Here is a 20,806-nt window from a genome sequence, read left to right as displayed (position 1 = left end):
TGTAATTCTATATTCGGGTATATTCCTATAAACAACAGTTTGTTTTTATTCTCAAATTGAAGCCAAAAGGTACAGAGGAATTTAAAAAGTAAGCTTAAAATAATAATAATAAAAAAAATAAAAAATTCCAATTCCAATCTAAACTACAATGTAGTAGTACACACAAATGTATGTTTCAGTGAAACAAATTAAACTACAATGTAGTTTAGATTGGAATTATTTCAATAAAAACATAAATAAATATACTTGTAAAACTAGATTTTACTTATTAAACATGCACTCCTTGTGTCACAATGTAGTTCTGAGCCTTATTGATATGTTAGCCAAACTGCTAGGTTGTTGGCATTGTCAGTCCTTCATATTTCACAATTAAACTGTGTTCATTTAGGAGTGAGTATCAAGTTTTATTAGGCTTTGTTGGTTGCTTTAATGTTTCTGAAATCAATATATATTTCTGTAGAGAAATCTTAATTTATGTCACTTTCAGTCTTCCATATTTTTTGCCTCAAGTGTATCTTTTAGAAGTTTATTTTGATATGTAGGTGCATTTTTAAGAGTGCCAATATTTTTCTGCATTTTATTACTGTTTTTGAATTATTTCCACACACAAATTTATATTTCAGTGAAACAAATTAGATTTCTGGCAGTCCAAGTCCCCCATACTTCTAAATGCCGATATTTTTCCAACACGTATGGGATATTTAAGAGTGAAAGTCAATGTTGTTTTAATGTTTTTTGGGGTTACTCTTTTATTTCTAAAATCAAATTCATACTTGATTTTTGGCAATTCCAGGTCCCCATACATCAAAATGCAGATATAACTGTGTGTTTTGTACCAGTTTACTTAATAGTGAATGTAAAATCTGCATATATTTTGATGGCGTATGTGTACATATACGAGGTATAAGGTATATTTGTAAAACTTTTTTTGTTGTTTTCTGGTAATTACAGTCCTCCATATTTCTAGGACACCTATTTCAGTGTTTTAGAAGTCTATATTTCTATTTTTTTTTTGTGCATTTTTTGCTTGTTGAATCTATTTACCTGTGACTGAAGCATCCAAAGTAGTTTTGAGCATTAAAACATGTTTTCTTGGTTTGTATATTTGACTCTATTAACCTGTTTACTCCAGGTTGTGTCTCTTCTTGTTTGTAGGCAGATTCAAGTCGCTGTTTTCATTGCTTGTAGTGAGCGTTGCCATGGCGACGGCAGTATCAGCTCAGTGTGAAGTGGGAGAGGAGCTTGTGGTGCTCAGCATGCTGTAGAGAGGGAGACTGGTTTTAACCCAAAGACGTGATTGGGTGGAGTCGCGGATGATGTCATGCGTTGAATCTGAGGTTTTAACATCGAATTTCTTCCATTTGACCATCGTGTGTTCGAACGCGACCAGAGCAGACAGATCATCGGTTCAGATGCACAGGAGAGGAAAAAAAACCCCTGAAGTGAGACCGAGGAGGAGCCGAGCGGAGAGGCAGGGAGGGAGGAGAGCTGTGTGTCAGACTGAGCATGCTCTTTGTGCTAACTTCCTGCCTTCTTTCTGCCCGACAGAGAGGAGCGTTCAGAGACGCCGGCATTCAGCAACAGGAGCGGAAGAGGATCAGTCGCTCCGGACTCGGCCGAGGAGAATCAGGAGGTCCAAACCAGAGGAGTTACAACAACCAAGCTGTGGATTTTTAGGTTTTATTCCTTTCTGTGTTTTTGTAGGAGAGTGACGAGTGGAACAGTTTTACTCCGTCTTCTGCCTCAGAGAAGAAAACTCCTTTCTTCTCTCCTTTTTTCTTTGTGAAACTTCATCCGGACAAACCTGAGACAAACTGGGACCTCAGGGGGATTTTTTTCTTTTTCCTGCTTACTTGCGTCACTCTTTTCGATTTCTGTTTGTTATCTCCCTCTGCCCTTTCCTGATAATGTTTGTTTTCTCATGAAAGCAAGGGGAGGAGGTTTCTGAAGAGTCTGAGCCAAGATCTTGAAAAACTGTTTCAGTTGGTTTTACGAGGAAACAAACCGCAGCTTGGGTCCCCTCGTTGGAATTTCAAGGAGGAATAAAAAGGAAAATGGGCTCAGAAAAGGGCTCCGAGTCGCCTCACTCATCAGTCAGCGGCGTTCCCAACCCCAAGTGCCGAGCAGCTGGGAAACGCCAGGGCCGTATCTCCTTCCACAGCCTCTTCCAGAGCAAGCGGGGCTCCCGGAGCGGACGGGCCCCCAAAGGAGGGGCGGCCGCTCCGTTAGCTCATCATCACCACGCACAGCAGCAGCTGCTGCCTGCCGCCTTGAGTTCAACGCCCACCGCAGCCTCCGCCACCGCCGCAGCCGCCGCAAATGGCAAGGACGCAGCCTGCAGCACCCCCTTGAAGCCACTCTCCTCCAGCCAGCCGTCCCTGGCCGGCGCCGGAGAACCCACCCTCCTGGAGTGCCCGCTGTGCCTGGTGCGTCAGCCCGCCGAGCAGCTGCCCGAGCTGCTGGGCTGCAGCCACCGCTCCTGCCTCTGCTGCCTGCGCCAGTACCTGCGCATCGAGATCACGGAGAGCCGGGTGCAGCTCAGCTGCCCCGAGTGCGCCGAGAGGCTGGCCCCGCGGCAGGTGGCCGACATCCTGGACGACGCCGCCCTGCTGGAGAAGTACGAGGAGTTCCTGCTGCGGCGCTGCCTCGCCTCCGACCCGGACTGCAGATGGTGCCCTGCGCCTGACTGCGGGTGAGTAAGGGTTCACGGTGCCGTCTGTAACCTGGGAATCACGTGTTTGATGAATCACATGTTTGATTTGTAAAACACCAGAGATGTTCTGACCCACAAGCAAACCAGAACCGAAGAGATTCTGACGTTTAGAAAGTAGAGAAAACTAGAAATTAGAAAGAAGGTAATTTTTCAGTGCCGCCCCCAAGAGGGGGGCAACAGGGGTCCATGGGCCCCTCTTGAAAAATGCTTGATGCGCCCCTGGCCCCCAAAGAAACATGTTCCTGTCAGAGAAAGACATACAGAGTCATGATCTTCAATATAGACATAAATCTAAAACCCAATAAGTAAAGGGATAAAGTTATCATTTATTGTTTTTGTTTGTTGTAGCCGTACCTGGTCCTGTCGCAATAAGCTATAAATCAATTAATCGCATCATAAACTAAAACAAGCTCAATAATCTCCATTTGCATGATTTGTCGTTTTTCTTTTCCTTCCATTGACTCATTGTTCATTTTAAATGTTGTTTCTGTTGATTTGTTTATTTATTGCAGATATTTAAAATATCTTCCTGTCTCATTAGAATTCAAAGTTTATTGATCTTTGAGATTGTGTTCTTGCCGTTACCGTTTAATTTCTTTAAAATGGTCTCGAAACAACAATATTATCGTTTATCGCAATAACATCTGGGATAATTTATCGTCTATCAATATTTGCTATTGTGACAGGCCTTATATTTCCACTTAATTTAATTTACTCTTTGAAAAACCTTAAACAACATTTCATTTCCTTTTGGGATTTCTAAAGTATTTTTGAATTTGGAACCCTATAACATTTTTCTGGGGGTGTAACTGTCATTTTGATTTAAAACTGATAAGTTGAAGAAATTTAAAACTCAAAAACATCATAACAGTCAGAAAATAAATACTAGAGCAGCAACTAAGGAAATAAAAGCTTAAATTAGATTAGATGATTTTTAGCCAGTGTCCATCTGAGAGGAGAACTTCCTGTTCTCTCTGTGATGTAATTCGATTTACTGTAAATCTGACGTCAATCCAGCGAAGCTTTGACTTTCACCTCTCATTTCTTTAAGGGGAATTTGTGCAATGAGTGAAAACAAGGAAGTTATTGTTAAGAGCATAAATTAAACTACAGCGTGCGGCGTCCGGATGCAGCGAACCCTGAAGTGTTTATTTCTCACAGACGGCTTGAGGAGATTCTGGGACCCGGACAGATGAAAAAAACGAAAGGCGTGAAAGTGAGAATCTGAGAGGCAGAAAGTGGGTTAGAGAGCCGCGAGCTGCTTCTGTGGTCGGAGCGAGTCGGAGCCTGAGCCGCTCACTTTCTGGAACAAATGAGAGGCGTTTGTTTGATCATGAAAAGCAGGAGTGATTCATTGTCTTTGAGTTTCAGGCTGTGATATTCTTCTTCTGCTTTGGTTTTGGGTAGAAAGTACAGGTAGAGTCACAGGGGAAAGCCACAGAATCTGTGGTAGCTGGAAAAAAAATCTCTTTTCCTGTCATGTCTCGGCTTTCTGTGACTTTTTCAGAAAGATTTGGGTGACGATGAAGCTTTTTGTTTTCGGAGAAAGTGAAAAAATCTTGACTGAAATATTTTATTCCAGCGCAGCTTTGGTGTGAGAACCAAAAAAAAAAACAAACCTTCTGGTGTCTGCTGGTTCACTTCCAGCATTCAGTCAGTTCAGTTATAAGGAACTCATTCATTCCTGCTGATTTGTTTCCTATCTGATGGTTTTCCATCGTCCCATATTTGGCTTTTTCCCTTAAAGGTTCAACCTGGGGGAAACAACGCCATCTGGTGGCAGACATTTAAAAACAAGGCTTTCCACACGCACTCCTTCTATTTGGGATTTTTTATACGTATTCCTAAATAACTTTATTTTTATAGTTTATAACACTTTTAAGGAATAAAAAGTGCTTATTTGACGTTATTCAGGTCCTAGCTAGGACCACCATCGATTTCAGTTTTGTAAGTGTATATAAAAACCTAGGAAAACAATAAGTGCGTGCAAACCAAAGTTTGTTTTGCTCTTTAACATTTGTACTTCTGAAATAATGTCTCTGTACTTGTGCACATTTAAATGAGGCGGTATGCATTTAGGGGAAATACCACCCGCTCATGTAAATTAATGTAAAAAAATGACAAGTTTATATTTACTAAGTGAAAATAATAAAAACAATTTATTTGGTAAGTTTTTGTTTACGAGTAAATCAGTTTAAGTAATAAGTTATTTATATTTAATTCATTTTACCATTTCTGGTAGACGACATGGCACTCAAACATCTCGTGAATTGTTGCCGTTTTTTCATTTAAATGAGAACATAATTTGGTTTTAATGTTACTTGTTATAACAAGTTTTATTTATAGTCATAATGATAAACTGCTCCTGTGATTATTTCCTGGCTGTGGCAGTTAAATGTTTGCGTAATTTTGCAGTGTTGCAATGGTATTTTCTGATTGGTTAATCAGAAAAGTCCCATTGGGAAACCCCATTCAGCGTGAGACCCGATGAGGAAATGCAAGTTTCTAACTTTAAGTTGGAAGACGTCAGATGGTGTTGAGGAAAATTTTGTAAGTTTCCCAAAGTTTTTCTAATTCGGTAGAATTTTTAAAGCTACACTTAACAATAGAAACATCATTGAAAGTTAAAATAAGTCACATAAAGTCAAACTTTAATAACTTTATGATGATATATACTTTATTTTTCCATTGTTTTGTTATGATGTCAGATACTGTGAATTTTTCACCCTATAAAAAATTCAGAAATATTTTGAATTTAAGCCACAGTTTAAACTCCACCTATAAAATGTATGATTGAAAATGGAGGTTATTTTCTCTGCTTCCACCCAGAGTCTCTCTCTGCTGTCAGATTTCCAGTTTTCTGGTAAATCAGCCCAGAGTGCAGACGGTTCTCTCGCTATGCCGCTAACTCGCTCTGCCGCTAACTCGCTCTGCCGCTAACTCGCTATGCCGCTAACTCGCTCTCATTTTGCTAGCTTCCTTTTAAAAACTGGAAGTGAAGCGTCTCTTTAAGCTGCCGTTTCTTCACGTAAAACCAGGAGAGGGGTTTTCCTTTTATTAATCATCACTAAATGTTTTCTAATTCTTGTCAGGTTTTGTTTGAGTCAAAGCTACATCTCCCACTTTTTCTTAAAAGCCAGGGTCACCATAGCAACCAGCGGATTTTGAGACATTGACGTAGTTTTAAAATCTCTTTTGCAAATTTCCAGTTTTAAATATATTAAAAAAAAACTGGAGGTAATTAACAGTTTTTCCTGTTTCTTCTTTGGCTGTTGCTTTGTAATAATCTGCCTAGTTTTTCTGCACTTATCGCCCCCTAAAGACAGGAAGCAGTAATGACAACAAAAGCAGAGACATTACTTTTGATGTAACCGATATATAAATTATCATATTGCACAAAAAAATACTTATTTTTGCTTTATGTATATTCTCTGACATCCCACTCATTTGTGGCGCTATGACTCGACGTGATTGTGACTCATTGTGGTTTTTCAGGTGATTTTATGCATTCTGAATGCCAGTCATATCGTTTTTTATGTGCTTGATAGCAGGTCTGGTTTCATATTGAAATATCTTCAGCCCACTCCCCAACTGTCCCCTCTGTGTCTGATGAAAGTTCCTCCCACGGTCAGTCCCATCCAGTCACTCGGCCTCTCTCTGTTTTCTGGGCCTCCTTGTTTGTTCAGCGTGAGTCATCCAAGAGTGCAGATGAAAATAAACCTCAACAAGCTTTGTTTCTTTAAAAAAAAACAACTGTGTAAACATTATCGTCTTGACGTTTTCTCGGTGGGAAGATGTGCTAATTTAATCCCTGTTTGGGAACATTCGAGCAGAAACGGTTTGCGATTACAGACGAACCAGATTAGAGATAAGTTGTTGCGTCTTCCCGTTGGAAGCAAAATGAAGCTGGAGAAGACGGAGCTGCTGACCTGAATATGAGAGCGGACGGTCCGCTGCCTGACGCCAGCAGTGACTCGGCCTCGCTCTAATTCAGACAGGTTGACAAAGTCCAAATTGTTATTCAGCACAAACATCCGGAGCTGCAGAGCCGAGGGAACGGCTGACGGTTTTCACCGGAGAGGAGGAGCGGCCTCCAACTTCTCCTGCCCTGAAATGTAAAGACCCAACGCTGAAAGATGGATTAGTTTTAAATCAAACTGATAAAAACGATATTAGTTATTTTGTAGCAGTTGCACCTGGTCGTAACATTTCTTTTCTTTAAAAAATATGAAATCAATCTGTAGAAATGAGGCTTAGTCAAAAAGTTAAGAATAAAATAAATGCGTCAGATTCTTACATGCACTGTAAAAAAAGAAGCATAGCATCTTTTTATTTCTGCTTTACATTAAGTCAGATTAAAACTTTCCCTTCATGCAGCAGGAAAATGATCCAAAGCATCCGAGCAGGTTCACCTTGAATGATTACAAAACAAACAAAAAGGTTCTGGAGTATTCTAGTCAAAGAAACAGACAAACAGAAGTAATAATCGCTTATTAATGGTTTAGTATGTGAATCTGTAAACGTGTTATCTTGGTTTCTGCTCCTCTCTGTCCTCATGAACTGGTTTAAACCCAGTTCTGCTCCAGTAATCCCAGTCTGTGAAGCTAAAACCCGCCTCCAGGGGGAGCATGTTGGACGACAGACACACTCTGGTTAACCTTTGACCCCGTGTTCGCGTCCTGGACCAGTCAGAATCCGTGACGGTCGGATCCGAGCATCCAGTCAGAACAAAGCCTGGTCTCTCTCGGCTCCGGCTGTCAGTTGCTATGGCAACTGTCAATGCCATGCAGAGGGAGCGTTGCCGGGGCAACGGGGCTTAATTACACCGATCGATACGTACATGTCGGACCGGCATGAGGAGGTGTGTGTGTGTGTGTGTGTGTGTGTGTGTGTGTGTGTGTGTGTGTGTGTGTGTGTGTGTGTGTGTGTGTGTGTGTGATGCATGCACACAGGAGAGTCTGTGGATGTTTCCTCTCAAACCCGCGACGAGTCGACGCACAATCTGAGACATTTGGAGAATTTGAACAAAAATTAGCAAATAAAGATGAACCTTAATACAGAGTATTAATGCCAGACTAAGAAAAAGAAACTAAACAATGAAAATAAAGTTCTAATTCTGCAACAAGAGAAAAATTCACAGGAGAATTATGTCAATATTGTGAGAACAAAGTTCTACGTCTGTAAGTCAAAATGAGTCGAGTCACAATATTAGGACAATAAAGTTGTAATATGAGAAGAAAGGAGCAAAGATACAAGAATCAAGTCGTTCAACAAGAAGTCATATTAAAAAAATACTCATAATAATGAGAAAAGAGCTACACGAAAATATAACCATATGACTGAAAGTATGAAGTCATAATAAGTTGATAAAAATCATAAGAGTCATAATATTAGGAGAAAAAGTCGCACAACACAAAGTTGAAAAAAGTCGTAACAATAGGAGAAAAACTTGTACTATATTACCAGAATGTGAAGCATTTATTTTAGGGTGAGGTCTGCAGCCTCTTTCTCAGTTTCCATCCATCCATCCATTTTCTGCCGCTTATCCGGGGTCGGGTCGCGGGGCCAGCAGCTTCAGAAGGGAGGCCCAGAATTCCCTCTTCCCAGCCACTTCTTCCAGCTCCTCCAGGAACCCCAAGGCGTTCCCAGTCCAGCCGAGAGACAAAGTCCCTCCAGATTTATTTGATTTCCAGCTGAATGTAGAGAATCTGTGTCCCATTAAAGCTGCAGCTCTTCTTTTTATCTGCCGTTAGAAATAAAAAAGTCACGTCTTTGATAAATCCCTCTTTAGAAGATCTGAAGTGTTGATGCAGCAGGGAAAACATGTTAATCTGGGTTTTTATTAGCTCCACTTTAATCGAAAGTGGGTGAAGTCACTGGAGCAGTGAGAACGGATGACGCCTTCCAGGAATGTTGCTTCTTGTCTCATCTTGTCTGGAAAAGGAAAACTTTCTAAAAAAATAAGATTCGAAAGCCTGAGGAAGGTCCTGTCAGAACAGATACATCCGGTCTGTGTTATGAATCATTTTTCTCTAAAAACTACCAAATTCAGACCAATTGGCTCACAGTGAGGTTGGCTGTGGTGAGCCGTAACGTGATATGCACCATATCTTTAGACTCTTTGTAACCCATATAAAAACAGTTTATTTTCATTTCTTCAGTCAAATCTGTTGAAGATTTACGCTCCAGTCACTGTTGGCTGAAAACATGACATGACATGAAGTTGAAGATCAGATTATCTGGTTTGTTCTGCTTTTCCTTAAAGACTCGACAAAACATCTGCTGCTCAGCTGAAAATCCTTTTTAAAGGGGAAGTATCATGTATGTTCAAGCCATAAAGTTACCATTTTATAGCACAATAAAGTTACCTTCATCTGTTAAAGAAATGCTGCATAAATTAAATACTCCTTAAAAGAAATTTGACTTTGTAATTTAACGCCCTGAAATTGGGCCTCTGTCTCTTTAAGAAGCTCCTGCTCTTTCTGAAACTCCATCTTAGGAAGAGTTTCACTGAGCAGTCGCTCTCATAACGAGCTCAGCAGTTCCACCAGATTTTTGCTAATTGCTGCTGGCTAGTCTGAAGGAGCTGAGTGGGGGAGGAGCTGCGCCTCGAAGGCGGAGCTAGGTCCAACTAGGCATTTTGCACAGCTGAATGACTCAAGCATGCATGAAAGAATCAAGGCAACACTCCAGGTGTGTTTTTGATGAGAGAATGAAAAAGTCGATTTCACAAAATACTGCCCCTTTAAGGCCGGACTTTTTCTCAATGAAGCAAACATTCAGCTGTCAGAGACACGGATGAAAGTCGCTCTCTGCTCGGAACCAAACGGTCCGCTTTTACCTCCCATTATCTTTACACTTTTCTCTCCCCTCATGGTGAAGCAGATAAAGTTAATTTGGACTCATCAGGAGGAAGGATATCTGCTCAGTCCCGGTGCTGAGGTTCGGCCTGTCGGAGTTTGAGGAGGCGTTAAAGTGGAACGCTGAGCTGCCACATTAGAGGAGCAACACAATAAAACTGTTTGTCATGTTATCATTTCTTTTCCGTTTAATAGCCCTAAAAACACAAATAGCTTCCAGAAAAAATGGCAGCATGTTTGTTTTGTTCCTCTTCCACTCCCACGACGGGTTTTCAGCCACTTAGCTTCCTGACAGCCTTTTGTAATCCTCTCTTTTGTGATTGCTTGTGTGATTGACACACTCTTAAATCCCAGTCTCCTGCTAATCTCCGTCTTTGTTGCCGGGCACCAAATGTTCGGCATTCCAAGTTCTCGGATAATGAAACATTTTGCTGTTTTTAATGTTAAGCTTAAACACTTAAGTTTCATATTTATCCCACGGATGATTTCTGAAATATCGAAACTGGTTCTGGAACTGGTTTCTATCTTTACACTGATAAAACCAGAGGTTGTTAATCTAAGATTGTTTCTTTCTCCCCAATGGAGCTACTTCCTTTTGTTATTACTGAACCTTTCCTGGATTTGCCACTAGGTGGCACTTGATCCTCCACAATGCTTCTTTAACAGCTAGTTTGTTACCTATTCGCAGACTTTTACTTAGAGAATATTTTTTATATATTGGAAAGAAAATACTGAATGTTAATTGAACTGCTAACATTGGCTAACGTTTTCAAACCAGTCAATCTTCCCTGGTTCTGATTGGCTGAAACCCAAAGAGAGAAGAAGACTGTGGATGTTAGCTTCTGTTCTGGTGCTAAGACGGTTTCCACTGTTCGCATTAATGCATCTTACGGCATATTTTATGTTTGATCTGTTAAAACACGCAGTTATAAACATTTTTAGAGACGTTTTTATGGAAATGTAGATTTTAGCTGTTAGTGGATTCACTTAATTTACAGTAATAGAATAATGTTTGTTTTCAATGCAGCTTTGTTAAATTTTGAATTTAAAAAAGCAATTGTGAAATTTTGTACAATATTAATCCTAAAACAGCTTTTAGGTAACAAAGTTATTGATATAATAGATGTTAAGCATGTCTTCATCGTCACGCTGCTTTCTGTTTGTGAAGCTTTTAAACAAGTTGAGAAAACATGGAAATCCATCATTTCTTCTCTTAAACGGCTGCTGAGGGTTTTTGTACCCATTTGCGCCACTGATTGCCTCCCACGCTGCGTCTCCGACATGGAGACGTTCATTCCCTGGAGACTGGTGTGAAACAGCTTACATGACAGCTTGCCTCATTATTTATTCCCAGTTCCCTCTAAAGACCTGCAGACTGAGGTTCTACCAACCAAGGTGCAAAACGGGTGCGAGGATCCTCCTCACTGTCACTTCTGCAGATGAAAACCGGCTCTAAGGAGCTCATGATGTGCCAGCGACCCGCTTGGTTTGCTCTGTGATGCTGCAACGCTTGACTGTTTGCCCGCCGGTGCCTCATAGATTAGAAAATGTTAGTTTCTGACTCATTTATTTGTGCCTCCTCCATGTTTTGCTGTCAGGTTTGCGGTCATCGCCTCAGGCTGCGCCAGCTGTCCCAGGCTGGTGTGTCGGAGAGAGGGATGCGGCGCAGAGTTCTGCTACCACTGCAAACAGGCGTGGCACCCGAACCAGACCTGCGACTCGGCCCGGCAGCAGCGGGCCCAATCCCTGCACACCCACAGCGGACACTCGCCCAGCTACACCCAGGAACAGGGGCCAGGTGAGTCCCCAAAAGCCCAAACTCTCTCCTCTCAGCCTCACAGGTCCAGTGACGGACCTGGTCACTGGTCCGTCACTGGGACCAGTGCGTCCACTTAGACTTTCTTTTAGTGTTGTAGTTTGGCCTCCATCCATATGAGGGCGCCGCTGGTGGAGTCGGTTGATACAAAAACAAAGATGGCAGAGCTATACTAGAAGGAGAAGGAGTAACAGTGAAAACAGAGTATGTAACAGCGCCGAGGGCAGGGGTGTCCAAAGTGGGTCCTGGAGGCATCCTGCATGTTTTATTCTCTCCCTAGTGGTTTAACAACCTCAGCAAGTCACTTTTCTGCTTCGGCCTCTAATGAGCATCATTTGATGCAGGTGTGTAAAACCAGGGAGAGAATAAAACATGCAGGATGCCGGGCCTCCAGGATCCACTTTGACACCCCTGGCTTAGGACCTTTGTAAATAATAATAATAATAATAATAATAATAATAAAATGAGTTAACTTCGAAATTATCTCAGAATCTCAGAAAAATAAAAATTTTCCTAAACAATTTCTGAGATTAATCTTAAAATTTCTTTGTATTTTCTATCAAATTTATGACATTAAACTCACATTTTTTTTGTCTTTTTGGTGTAGATTTGCTCCATCTTTTTTATCTACAGTGGCCATAAAAAAAATACTCACTGTGGTTTTGTTTTGACATATAAACACCCAGCAAGCTCCTTACTGCTGTAAGAACACAGGAAATTAAGTGTTTTTAGTATTTTACTTTTCTCATTCTTTATTTTTCTCTTCAGCAGTCTATGAGGTTCTTGTTTTGTTACAAAATGTTTAAGTTTAATAATGTGAGACAAGCACGGTTTTTGGTTTTAATAGATTACAGAAACTCGATAAACTAAACTCCGTCTGCTTCTGATGCAGCCGATTACGCAGACTGCAGAGTCTCCAGCAGCATTTCCTGTTTGAAACCATCATTTTCACACCTTTCTGAGACTCTGACTTTGTCAACTTTATCACACGTCCATCTGCTCAGTCTGTCGGCTTCAAAGCCGTGCGATGCGTCTGCTGCAGAAGCTGCGCTGCGTTCCCACCGCTGGAGGAAGTGTGAAGCGGTTAAATCAGTCATCTGTTTCTATTCATAGCTCTGCAGCGTCCTGCATCCTGTCAAACCTTAAATGTCATCAAAGCTGCAGGTCAGACGCAGGATCATGTTTGGAGCTGCTGCACAGCAGATGCATTCAGCACTGCAGCTTTAGTTTGTTTCAGCTACAGGTGTGGAAGCTTGATGTGTTTCTCACATTCAGCTTCAGTTTTGGGGGGTTTTTCTTTTGTTGCTTGAAGGTTTCAGAAGATCAAACTAATTTTAACAACCTTAGGAAATGGAAAAGGCAGCTTTCAGATAATCATTTTATTAGTTGACTTATAAAAAATCTTTCAAACCCAAGCTGATCTTGTGTGGAAGCAGAGATTAAACTGAGTTCTGGTTCAGTTTTGGTGATTAACCTGTGAAATCATAAAATGTCGGCAGCATGAAGTTTAAAGATTAATATTCATCAGTCAGGAGAGGGTTAAAAGTCATTTCTGAGTGTTTGGGCCTCCAGAAAAACATTTCTACACTGTTTTCCAGAGAAGATTCCCTGGAAAACATCCACTGTACTGATGAAGCCAAGCTCATTCCTAGTCAGACACGGTGGTGGCAGTATGATGGTCCGGGCTGCTTTGGAATAACTTGCTCTCTCCTGTAGGAACAACCAGGGATCATTCTCTTTCAGAGTGGCTAAAAACAAAAGGTTTTTGATTGGCCTAGTCAAAGTCTGGACCTTAAACAGAACTTTTATGATAGAAAATTCAGATTTTAAAGGTTCTGCGAGGACAAATATCCTCCCCAGTGACGAAAAAGATTCATAATTATCAATTAATAAGTTAAACGTGTTTGAACTGAAACATTCAGGGGGGGAAAAAATCAGAAATAGAAGAAAACTGCAACAACTGCACTGTAAAAACACAAAATCATACCAAGTAATTTTATTAAGATTTAGACAAATATTTTAGTACAGCTGTAAGTTAGGCTAAGCTAACTTAATTAGCTTAGCCTTAGTTAGGCTAAGCTAACTTACAGGTAACATTTTAATAAGATGCAGGAGCTTGTTTAGAGTCAATATTTGTACTCCACTGAATATTCACTTAAATCATGGGAAAATATTAAAAGTTAAATAATCTACTAGTAGAACTAATACTTTTAAAATCAATATTAATTAACTATTTACTTAAAACAAGCTCCTGTTTCTGCTAAAAACATGCGTGTAAATTAGTTTTGTTCTATTTCAAGTGCACTAAGATATTTTCAGTAGGAACTAAAACACTTGGTCAGATTTTGTGTTTTTGCAGTGCATATTTTCTCCTTAAAGACACAAAACTGAAAAGTCACATTTATTTGAACTTCCTGTTTTGGCGACATCAACGACATCTGCTGGTAATTAACATGAAAGTCGTTGCCGGACCAGACGTCATGAAGCATCACTTCTCTGTTTCTGACGGAAACGGAAAAAACCAGCAGAAATAAACAGAAAAATGTGGAAATGTGTTTTCGTTGTGATGCAATCAGAAACACACCGCAGGTAAAACACAGCAGGATGAATCTATATCTACATGAAGTCATTTAATCCTGTTTTGATTAAAGATCCGTCCAGTAAATCCCTCCAGCTGCCAGTTTTTATCTCCTAATCTTCAGTCCTGCGCCAAGTTTTCAGAAAGAAAAACCCCTGATGCTGTTTTTATTGAGCCATTTTTCAGCCACTTGAATCAACAAACTTGTCTTATTTCCGATGTTCAAGCCTCCAAATATCCTCTGGTGTAATTATCACCCCGATGGAGAGTTTCTCAGCTTGCAGGTCCTTCCTGCAGCGGCTTAAGAGTTTTATTTGTTTCTCAACAACCGGTCGTTTCCTGGCAGCAGATTTTAAAAAAACATGATTAGTTTCTATAACTGAAACCCAGCTTCAGTTTTGGTTTCTTTAAAAGACGTTCAGAAAGGTTTCATGAAGTACAGAGTTATTTATAAAAAGGGAACTATAAAAAAAAAGTCCTTTCAGATGACTTAGTGGAAGAAAAAACTCCTGTCTCTTCAAGCTTTCCTGAAAACTGTGCAATCTCAATTCCCACAGCGTCTAGAGCTTTGGTTCTGTTAAGAGGTTTAGAAATGCTCCATAAAATACAGACTTATTTCTAAAGTGGAAACATTAAGAGAAAAGATGATTTAGTGGAAGAAAAAACTCCTGTCTCTTCAAGCTTTCCTGAACAGCCTCACAGTTTTCAGAATCATCTGGGAAACTGGTTCTTCTGAAAGAGGTTCACAAATGTTTCATTAAGTATTTAAAAAAAAAGTAACAGTAAGAAGAGCGTGCTTTCAGATAATTTAGTGGAAGAAAAAACTCCCATCTCAGCACAAACTCCTGAAAGCAGCAGTTTGTAGTTAGTAACGTCTCCTGAAGCGGAAGCGTCTGACCTCGTCTCCTTCTGTCTCCAGCCGATGACATCAAGCCCTGCCCTCGCTGCGGCGCTTACATCATCAAGATGAACGACGGCAGCTGCAACCACATGACCTGCGCCGTGTGCGGCTGCGAGTTCTGCTGGCTCTGCATGAAGGAGATCTCGGACCTGCACTACCTCAGGTAGGCCCCCGCCCGCCTCAGGTAGGCCCCGCCCACCTCGGCGGCGTCCTGCTGAGGGGTGAACTCACGTTGCTCCTCTACTTCCCGCCGCAGTCCGTCCGGCTGCACCTTCTGGGGGAAGAAACCCTGGAGCAGGAAGAAGAAGATCCTGTGGCAGCTGGGAACGCTGATCGGAGCGCCGGTCGGGATCACGCTGATCGCCGGCATCGCCGTTCCCGCCATGGTCATCGGAATCCCGGTTTACGTCGGCCGAAAGGTGAGGGCGGAGTTCTCACCAAAAACACAAAATGAAGATGATTGCAGCTGGTTTGTGTTTCTGATGTTTCGCTACAAACATTTGAGTTTATTTACTATTTTACGTCTTAAATTATTTTTAAAAATTTTGTTTGTTTATTGTTTGTTTCATTTTTGAATCTTTAATACAAAAACAGAGAGGAGAAAAGTCTTAAATATTTGTATCTTTATTAAATTTTAAGTACATCTATTCAGAAAAATACACACTTTTTAATATGTTTTATATATGTAAATTTTTTTTGTTTGATATATTTTAAATTATTACATTTTAAATCAGAAGACTGTGGTATATTTCTACTGCACTCTTCTGTTTTCTATTTACTTTGAATTTATATTTAAATCTCATTTTATCCATTACATTTTTTTATATATTTGATTTATTTTTGCCATATTTTAATATATTTGTACTTTTTACACTGATGGTGTTATTTAAATATTTATTCAGAACTTTTCTAGATTTATTTTAATTATTTTAGTTTGCTTAGCAAAACTTTTCTATATTTATTTTTCTGTAAATTAATATTTAACTTCCATATTTAGTGATGAAAGCAGGTGAGGTGAATTGAAAAGAAAAGCTGAGTAACAGACATTTAATCAGTTTTAATTATCTGTGCAATTGTGAAAGTAACTTTGATACATTTTTATTTTTTTGGCCAAAATATTTCCCTGAAGTTGCCAACCTGCCATAACTCTCATTTCAAAAGCAGATTTCCAAGGTAAAACTTAGGCCAGTGTTTCTATTTTTGCGCCTTTTCACGCTGCGTGCGTTAATTCAACAACAGGAAGTGGAGGGAAGGTGACGGGACTTTTCCAGGGGAGACGATTGAAACATCAGCTGTGTGTTCAGCGCCTTCATTTGCACATTATCTGATACGTGTGCAAACATCTTTATCACACGTCAGTTCCAGCGAACACATCGCTGCATCTTTCCCGCACAGAGCTCATTCATTCATTCATTCATTCATTCATTCATTGGTTCGTTGTCTCGTTCATTCAGGTTTTATGGTCAGTTCTCTAGTGTTGTCGCCTCCAGGCAGCAGAGGAAACAGAAACCACAGACACACAGTTGGTCTGTCACAATCCCCTGGCGACTATCTGGAACTTACAGCGTTGCTCAATGCTGCTGCTGAAGTTTCACTTTGACCTCAATGATGTCAGTTTTCTAGGAATGACCCAAGCTGGCCTCGAGCTTCCACCTAAAACATCAGCAAAATTAAACAAGTTGTTTCTAAATGAGGAAAAATGCAGGCTTTCATTTCTCATTTCCTTTTATTTCTGGGGTTTCTTGTGTTTGTTTATAAATATTAAATGAGATGCGATAATTTCCAGTCATAGACAAAACAGCGTTTACTGGAAAACATGAGGGTTGTGCGTTCAAAGAAGAGACAAGGCCGTTTATGTTGCGTTTATTTCTCTTTACCTCCATCTTGTGGCTGAAGGTGGAACTGCACATTCATTCCAGCCCCATTTTGAAGTTTTCATGAGTTTAGATTGTAATTTATCCAGACTCTGGATTTCTTATTGACGTAAAACATATTAGTAAAGGCTGCATTTCAGATCATAATTGGAGCTCTTCTGATAATGAAATTTATGAATTATTTTAAACTTAAAGTTTGACGATAAATTTGGGATTTTTTTTACTGGCTGTTTGGTTTTCCACTTTGTTTTCTGATACACGAAAGGCTCTGTTGTTTATATGAGATGTTATTGTGTTTTTTTTTTGCAGATCCACGCTCACTACGAGTTGAAGAAGGCGTCTCGCCACAGGAGGAATCTGGCCATCACGGGGGGCGTGGCCCTGTCGGTCATCACCGCCCCTGTCATCGCAGCCGTCAGCGTTGGTAAGAAACGCCGGTGAATCTCTGCTGCTGCCTGAACTCAAAGACGGAGCAGATCTTCTAAAAACCTTGAACTGCTCCCAGGCATCGGCGTTCCCATCATGTTGGCCTACGTGTACGGCGTTGTTCCCATCTCGCTCTGCAGAGGAGGCGGCTGCGGCGTCAGCCGAGGGAAGGGCCGCGGCGTGCGAATAGACTTTGATGAAGACGACGGACCAATCACAGGTGAGCTTCAATCAAACGTTAGGCTGCATTCACACCAGTTTAGTCCACCATAATCCAGCTCCAGTCCGTTTGCGTAGAAAGTCCGGTTCGTTGTGGGAGGTGTGAATGAGCAATCGAACTCTGTCCACCTACAAACGCAGGTCTCAGTTAGTTGAACTGAACTCTGGCGGGGTCTGAAGTTAAGAACAGCACATGGCATTCTGGGTAAATAAAAACCTCAACAAACTCGTGAGTTTAGCACTAGCAGGAGAAATGGCTCCTGATCAAAAGAGAAATCCTCCAACCGCTAAAGTCTGACGCAACTCCATTTTTGTTTCCATTTGGTGAAGAAGAAAGTTCTTCTTCAGAGGTTTTTGTGTTGTTTCCTTCAGTGGTTCTTGGTGCAGCGCCCCCACAGGCCAGGAGGTGAATAAGCTTTTCAAAGTGTTTGGTTGGTTTGATGCAATGGTGGGAAGTAACGAAGTACAAGGACTTCGTTACTGTACTTAAGTACAGTTTTTGTGTATCTGTACTTTACTTAAGTAGATTTAATAATGGATACTTTCTACTTTTACTCCACTACATTTTACAGTAAGCATCTGTACTTTCTACTTCACTACATTTCTACAAAACTGTCGCGTTACTCGTTACATCCAAGTCGCGTTGCTCTTTTTTTCCGTTAAAATGTGAAGTTCAGGGTCTTAAGGTGGCGCCGTAAAATCCAATCAATAACGTGACGTAGTGTCTGTTGTCACCCATCGCCTCCACCTTTACTCGCACGCGGAGCTCCAGACATGCGCAGTGGTTTCCTCTGAGCGGGAGGAGATGTCTGTCTATAATATAATAGCGCTGCATAAATTGATATGGCGACATGTAAAATCAGCAGCGCTTCGCTTTCACAGACGGTGGGACTTCGTCCAACTTTTAGCGTCACTTGGAAGGAAAGCTTAAAGAAAGGTAAGATCTGTGGACGTGGTGCTAGCAAAGCTAGCTGTACAGAGAGACATGTTGCATCTGATGAAAAAAAGTTGTCACTCATGCGCTGAATTATTGTGTGGAGGTTTTGACTGAGGTGTCGCATATATGGGACAACGCTGTGACCAAAGTCTGCAATATAGTGATATGACATCTGAACGATCCGATTCTTCTGGACGGATCTTTACTAAGTCCTAAGGACTGAAGCCTCACTGAGAGACGTTCTTTGTTCTTGTGTACACTGCGGTAGCTATATATATATATAATCGCTGAATAAGTAAAAGTTGAACGTATGAACACAGAGCATGCTCATTGCTCATTGATTGATTTCATCTCCTGTCATGGTGGCAAACATTGCAGTGGGAGGGAGGATGAAAACAGTCACGATGCTCATTCTGCTTGGTTACTTGTTGCGCCGTTGGACAGTGTTCATAGTTGAACGTTATTTACCGTTAATTGCATGTTTCAGTTGTGGTTTCTGACCTGGGCAATATGGGCAACCGCCCAGGGCGTTATTTTTCTAGGGATGGCAGGAGACATCTGCGGATTGTAGCACAGCGATGAAAGCAAAACAGAATGAAGTGAGTTTTAATTAATACTGGTTAAATTCATTTCAGCTCTTAAGTATTTAATATCTAGTTGTTTTTATGGGAATGTGAATCTTTCAGATCAATCTGAAAACCAATTTTGATAGGTAAACTTAATGTTATTGTGTCATTTAGCGCGGGGCGCTGGTCTTGGGTTCGGTTGTCTTGACTACAACTCTGCTACATGGCTCCTTGGTTGCATGTCCTCCACCCTGCCCGCACCTTCTTTACATCCCCTTTCAGTTAGATTTCTTTCTAAATAAATGTGACTAATGAAGTTCATGCTATGTTAGGACAGGAGACAAAATGTTTCCATCCCTGAAATTATGATTCATAGAATCACATATCTAAGTCTAAACTGTTACAGAGAATAAACACAATAAGAACATGTTTAATCTGTGGTAGTGTTAATTAAAATGGCACATTTCTGATGTATTAAAATTAAATACGATCGGCACACTTAATGATATTAGCGATTAGGTAATGCATTCAGCGAGTACTTTTACTTTTAATACTTAAGTATTTTTAAAAGCCAGGACTTTTTTACTTTTACTTAAGTAAAATGTTAATGTGGTACTTTGACTTTTACTTAAGTACATTTTTGACTGTGTATTTGTACTTTTACTTAAGTAAATGTTTTGAGTACTTTCTCCACCACTGGTTTGATGCCAACCAAACTCTCAATGTGAAAGCAAAAAAATAACCAACTTGGCTATTTCAGTATTCAAACTGAATCTACTGACAACCAGACGTGAAAATAGCCAAACAGATTTATCTTCCGGGTCTGACTGGGGTTATTTTCTCCGTCTTTCTCCGCAGTGGCGGACGCGTGGCGAGCCCTGAAGTCTCCGAGTCTCGGAGAGAGCAGCCTGGACGGAGCGGTCAGCGGTCTGAGCACCACGTCCCCCAGTGAGGGCCTCTCTGTGGCCCCTGGGAATCTGGGGGACACTCCGCACTTCAACACGCTGGCCGGCGGCGCTTTGGGGACCCGAACCAGCAAGTACAGCAGGTAAGGAGTCAGGTGGTTCTTTTTGATCCGGTTTTTATTGACTCTAACCGATCTAACTGATATCCTGACTCGGATGTTTTCGCCTTGCAGGCTGGAAATTCAACCAGGGGAACTGGCTAAGGAATCAGCCCAGAGAGAGACGGGAAGTCTGGGAGCAGGAAGTGACTGCGCCAGCACCCGAGGGATGGCCGGATCCATCATTTCCTCTTACACCTTACCCGACAGGTGAGAGGATGACTGACTGGACGGCATCCTGGTAGCTTTCACTAAGAACGAAGTTAGCTTTTTGGAAACATTTTCACTGGTGTAAAATAAGGACAGTGATGGGACTAAAGGTTCCCGACCTGTCAGTCCTGAAACAGCAGCTGGCAAAGAGGTCCAGAAGTTGGCCTCTGTGGTGGTTCAACCTTTTCATTTTAGATTTTTGGTTTATATTAGAGCAACATAAGCTGCACATTTTTCCAGAAACATCCTGGTTTCAGCTGCCTCTGCTCAGTCACTGGCGGTGGAGAGATGAGCATTAAATGCTCTTTGGCTCATTTGCATGTCTGTTCTCTGGAAAACGGATGTTATGCAAAGTGTAAACATGTAAAAGAAACATGTTTTCACACTGCGGTTCATGTAGTTTTAATGTTTTTGGGAATTGGGGCCATTTTGTATTAAAAGGAGAAACATATTCTTTAAAATTTAGTGTTGGTAAGAGCTTACTTGTGGGGAAAACTCATTGCAGCTGGCCACCAGATACATGTCTGATGAGGAGTGAGCTGTCAGTTTTGAATATAAATTGAATATATCATTGTATTCCTGGATTTTAAAGGGCGTCAGATCTTTACGCCTCACGCTGACTGACTCGTCTTACATCTCCTCA

At 41.0% G+C, this 20,806-nt stretch overlaps 1 protein-coding gene across 2 annotated transcripts in view; it reads left to right on the top strand.

The window, feature by feature from the left end:
- rnf19b (ring finger protein 19B) overlaps positions 1–20,806 on the top strand; it is a 42,157-nt gene that overhangs the window by 17,943 nt on the left and 3,408 nt on the right. For both annotated transcript variants that reach the window (XM_081612211.1, XM_081612212.1), the window contains exons 2-9: positions 1,549–2,692; positions 11,172–11,371; positions 14,887–15,031; positions 15,125–15,287; positions 17,052–17,166; positions 17,248–17,388; positions 19,749–19,938; positions 20,029–20,163. In XM_081612211.1, coding sequence (XP_081468337.1) covers positions 2,055–2,692; positions 11,172–11,371; positions 14,887–15,031; positions 15,125–15,287; positions 17,052–17,166; positions 17,248–17,388; positions 19,749–19,938; positions 20,029–20,163 — 1,727 coding nt within the window. In that variant the 5' untranslated portion in view covers positions 1,549–2,054. The remainder of the gene's footprint in view (positions 1–1,548; positions 2,693–11,171; positions 11,372–14,886; positions 15,032–15,124; positions 15,288–17,051; positions 17,167–17,247; positions 17,389–19,748; positions 19,939–20,028; positions 20,164–20,806) is intronic.

Source organism: Poecilia reticulata, chromosome 11 (genome assembly GCF_904066995.2).
Source record: "Poecilia reticulata chromosome 11, P_reticulata-male-v2, whole genome shotgun sequence".
NCBI classification, from domain to species: Eukaryota; Metazoa; Chordata; class Actinopteri; order Cyprinodontiformes; family Poeciliidae; genus Poecilia; species Poecilia reticulata.
This window is presented reverse-complemented; position numbering and strand designations above follow the sequence as displayed.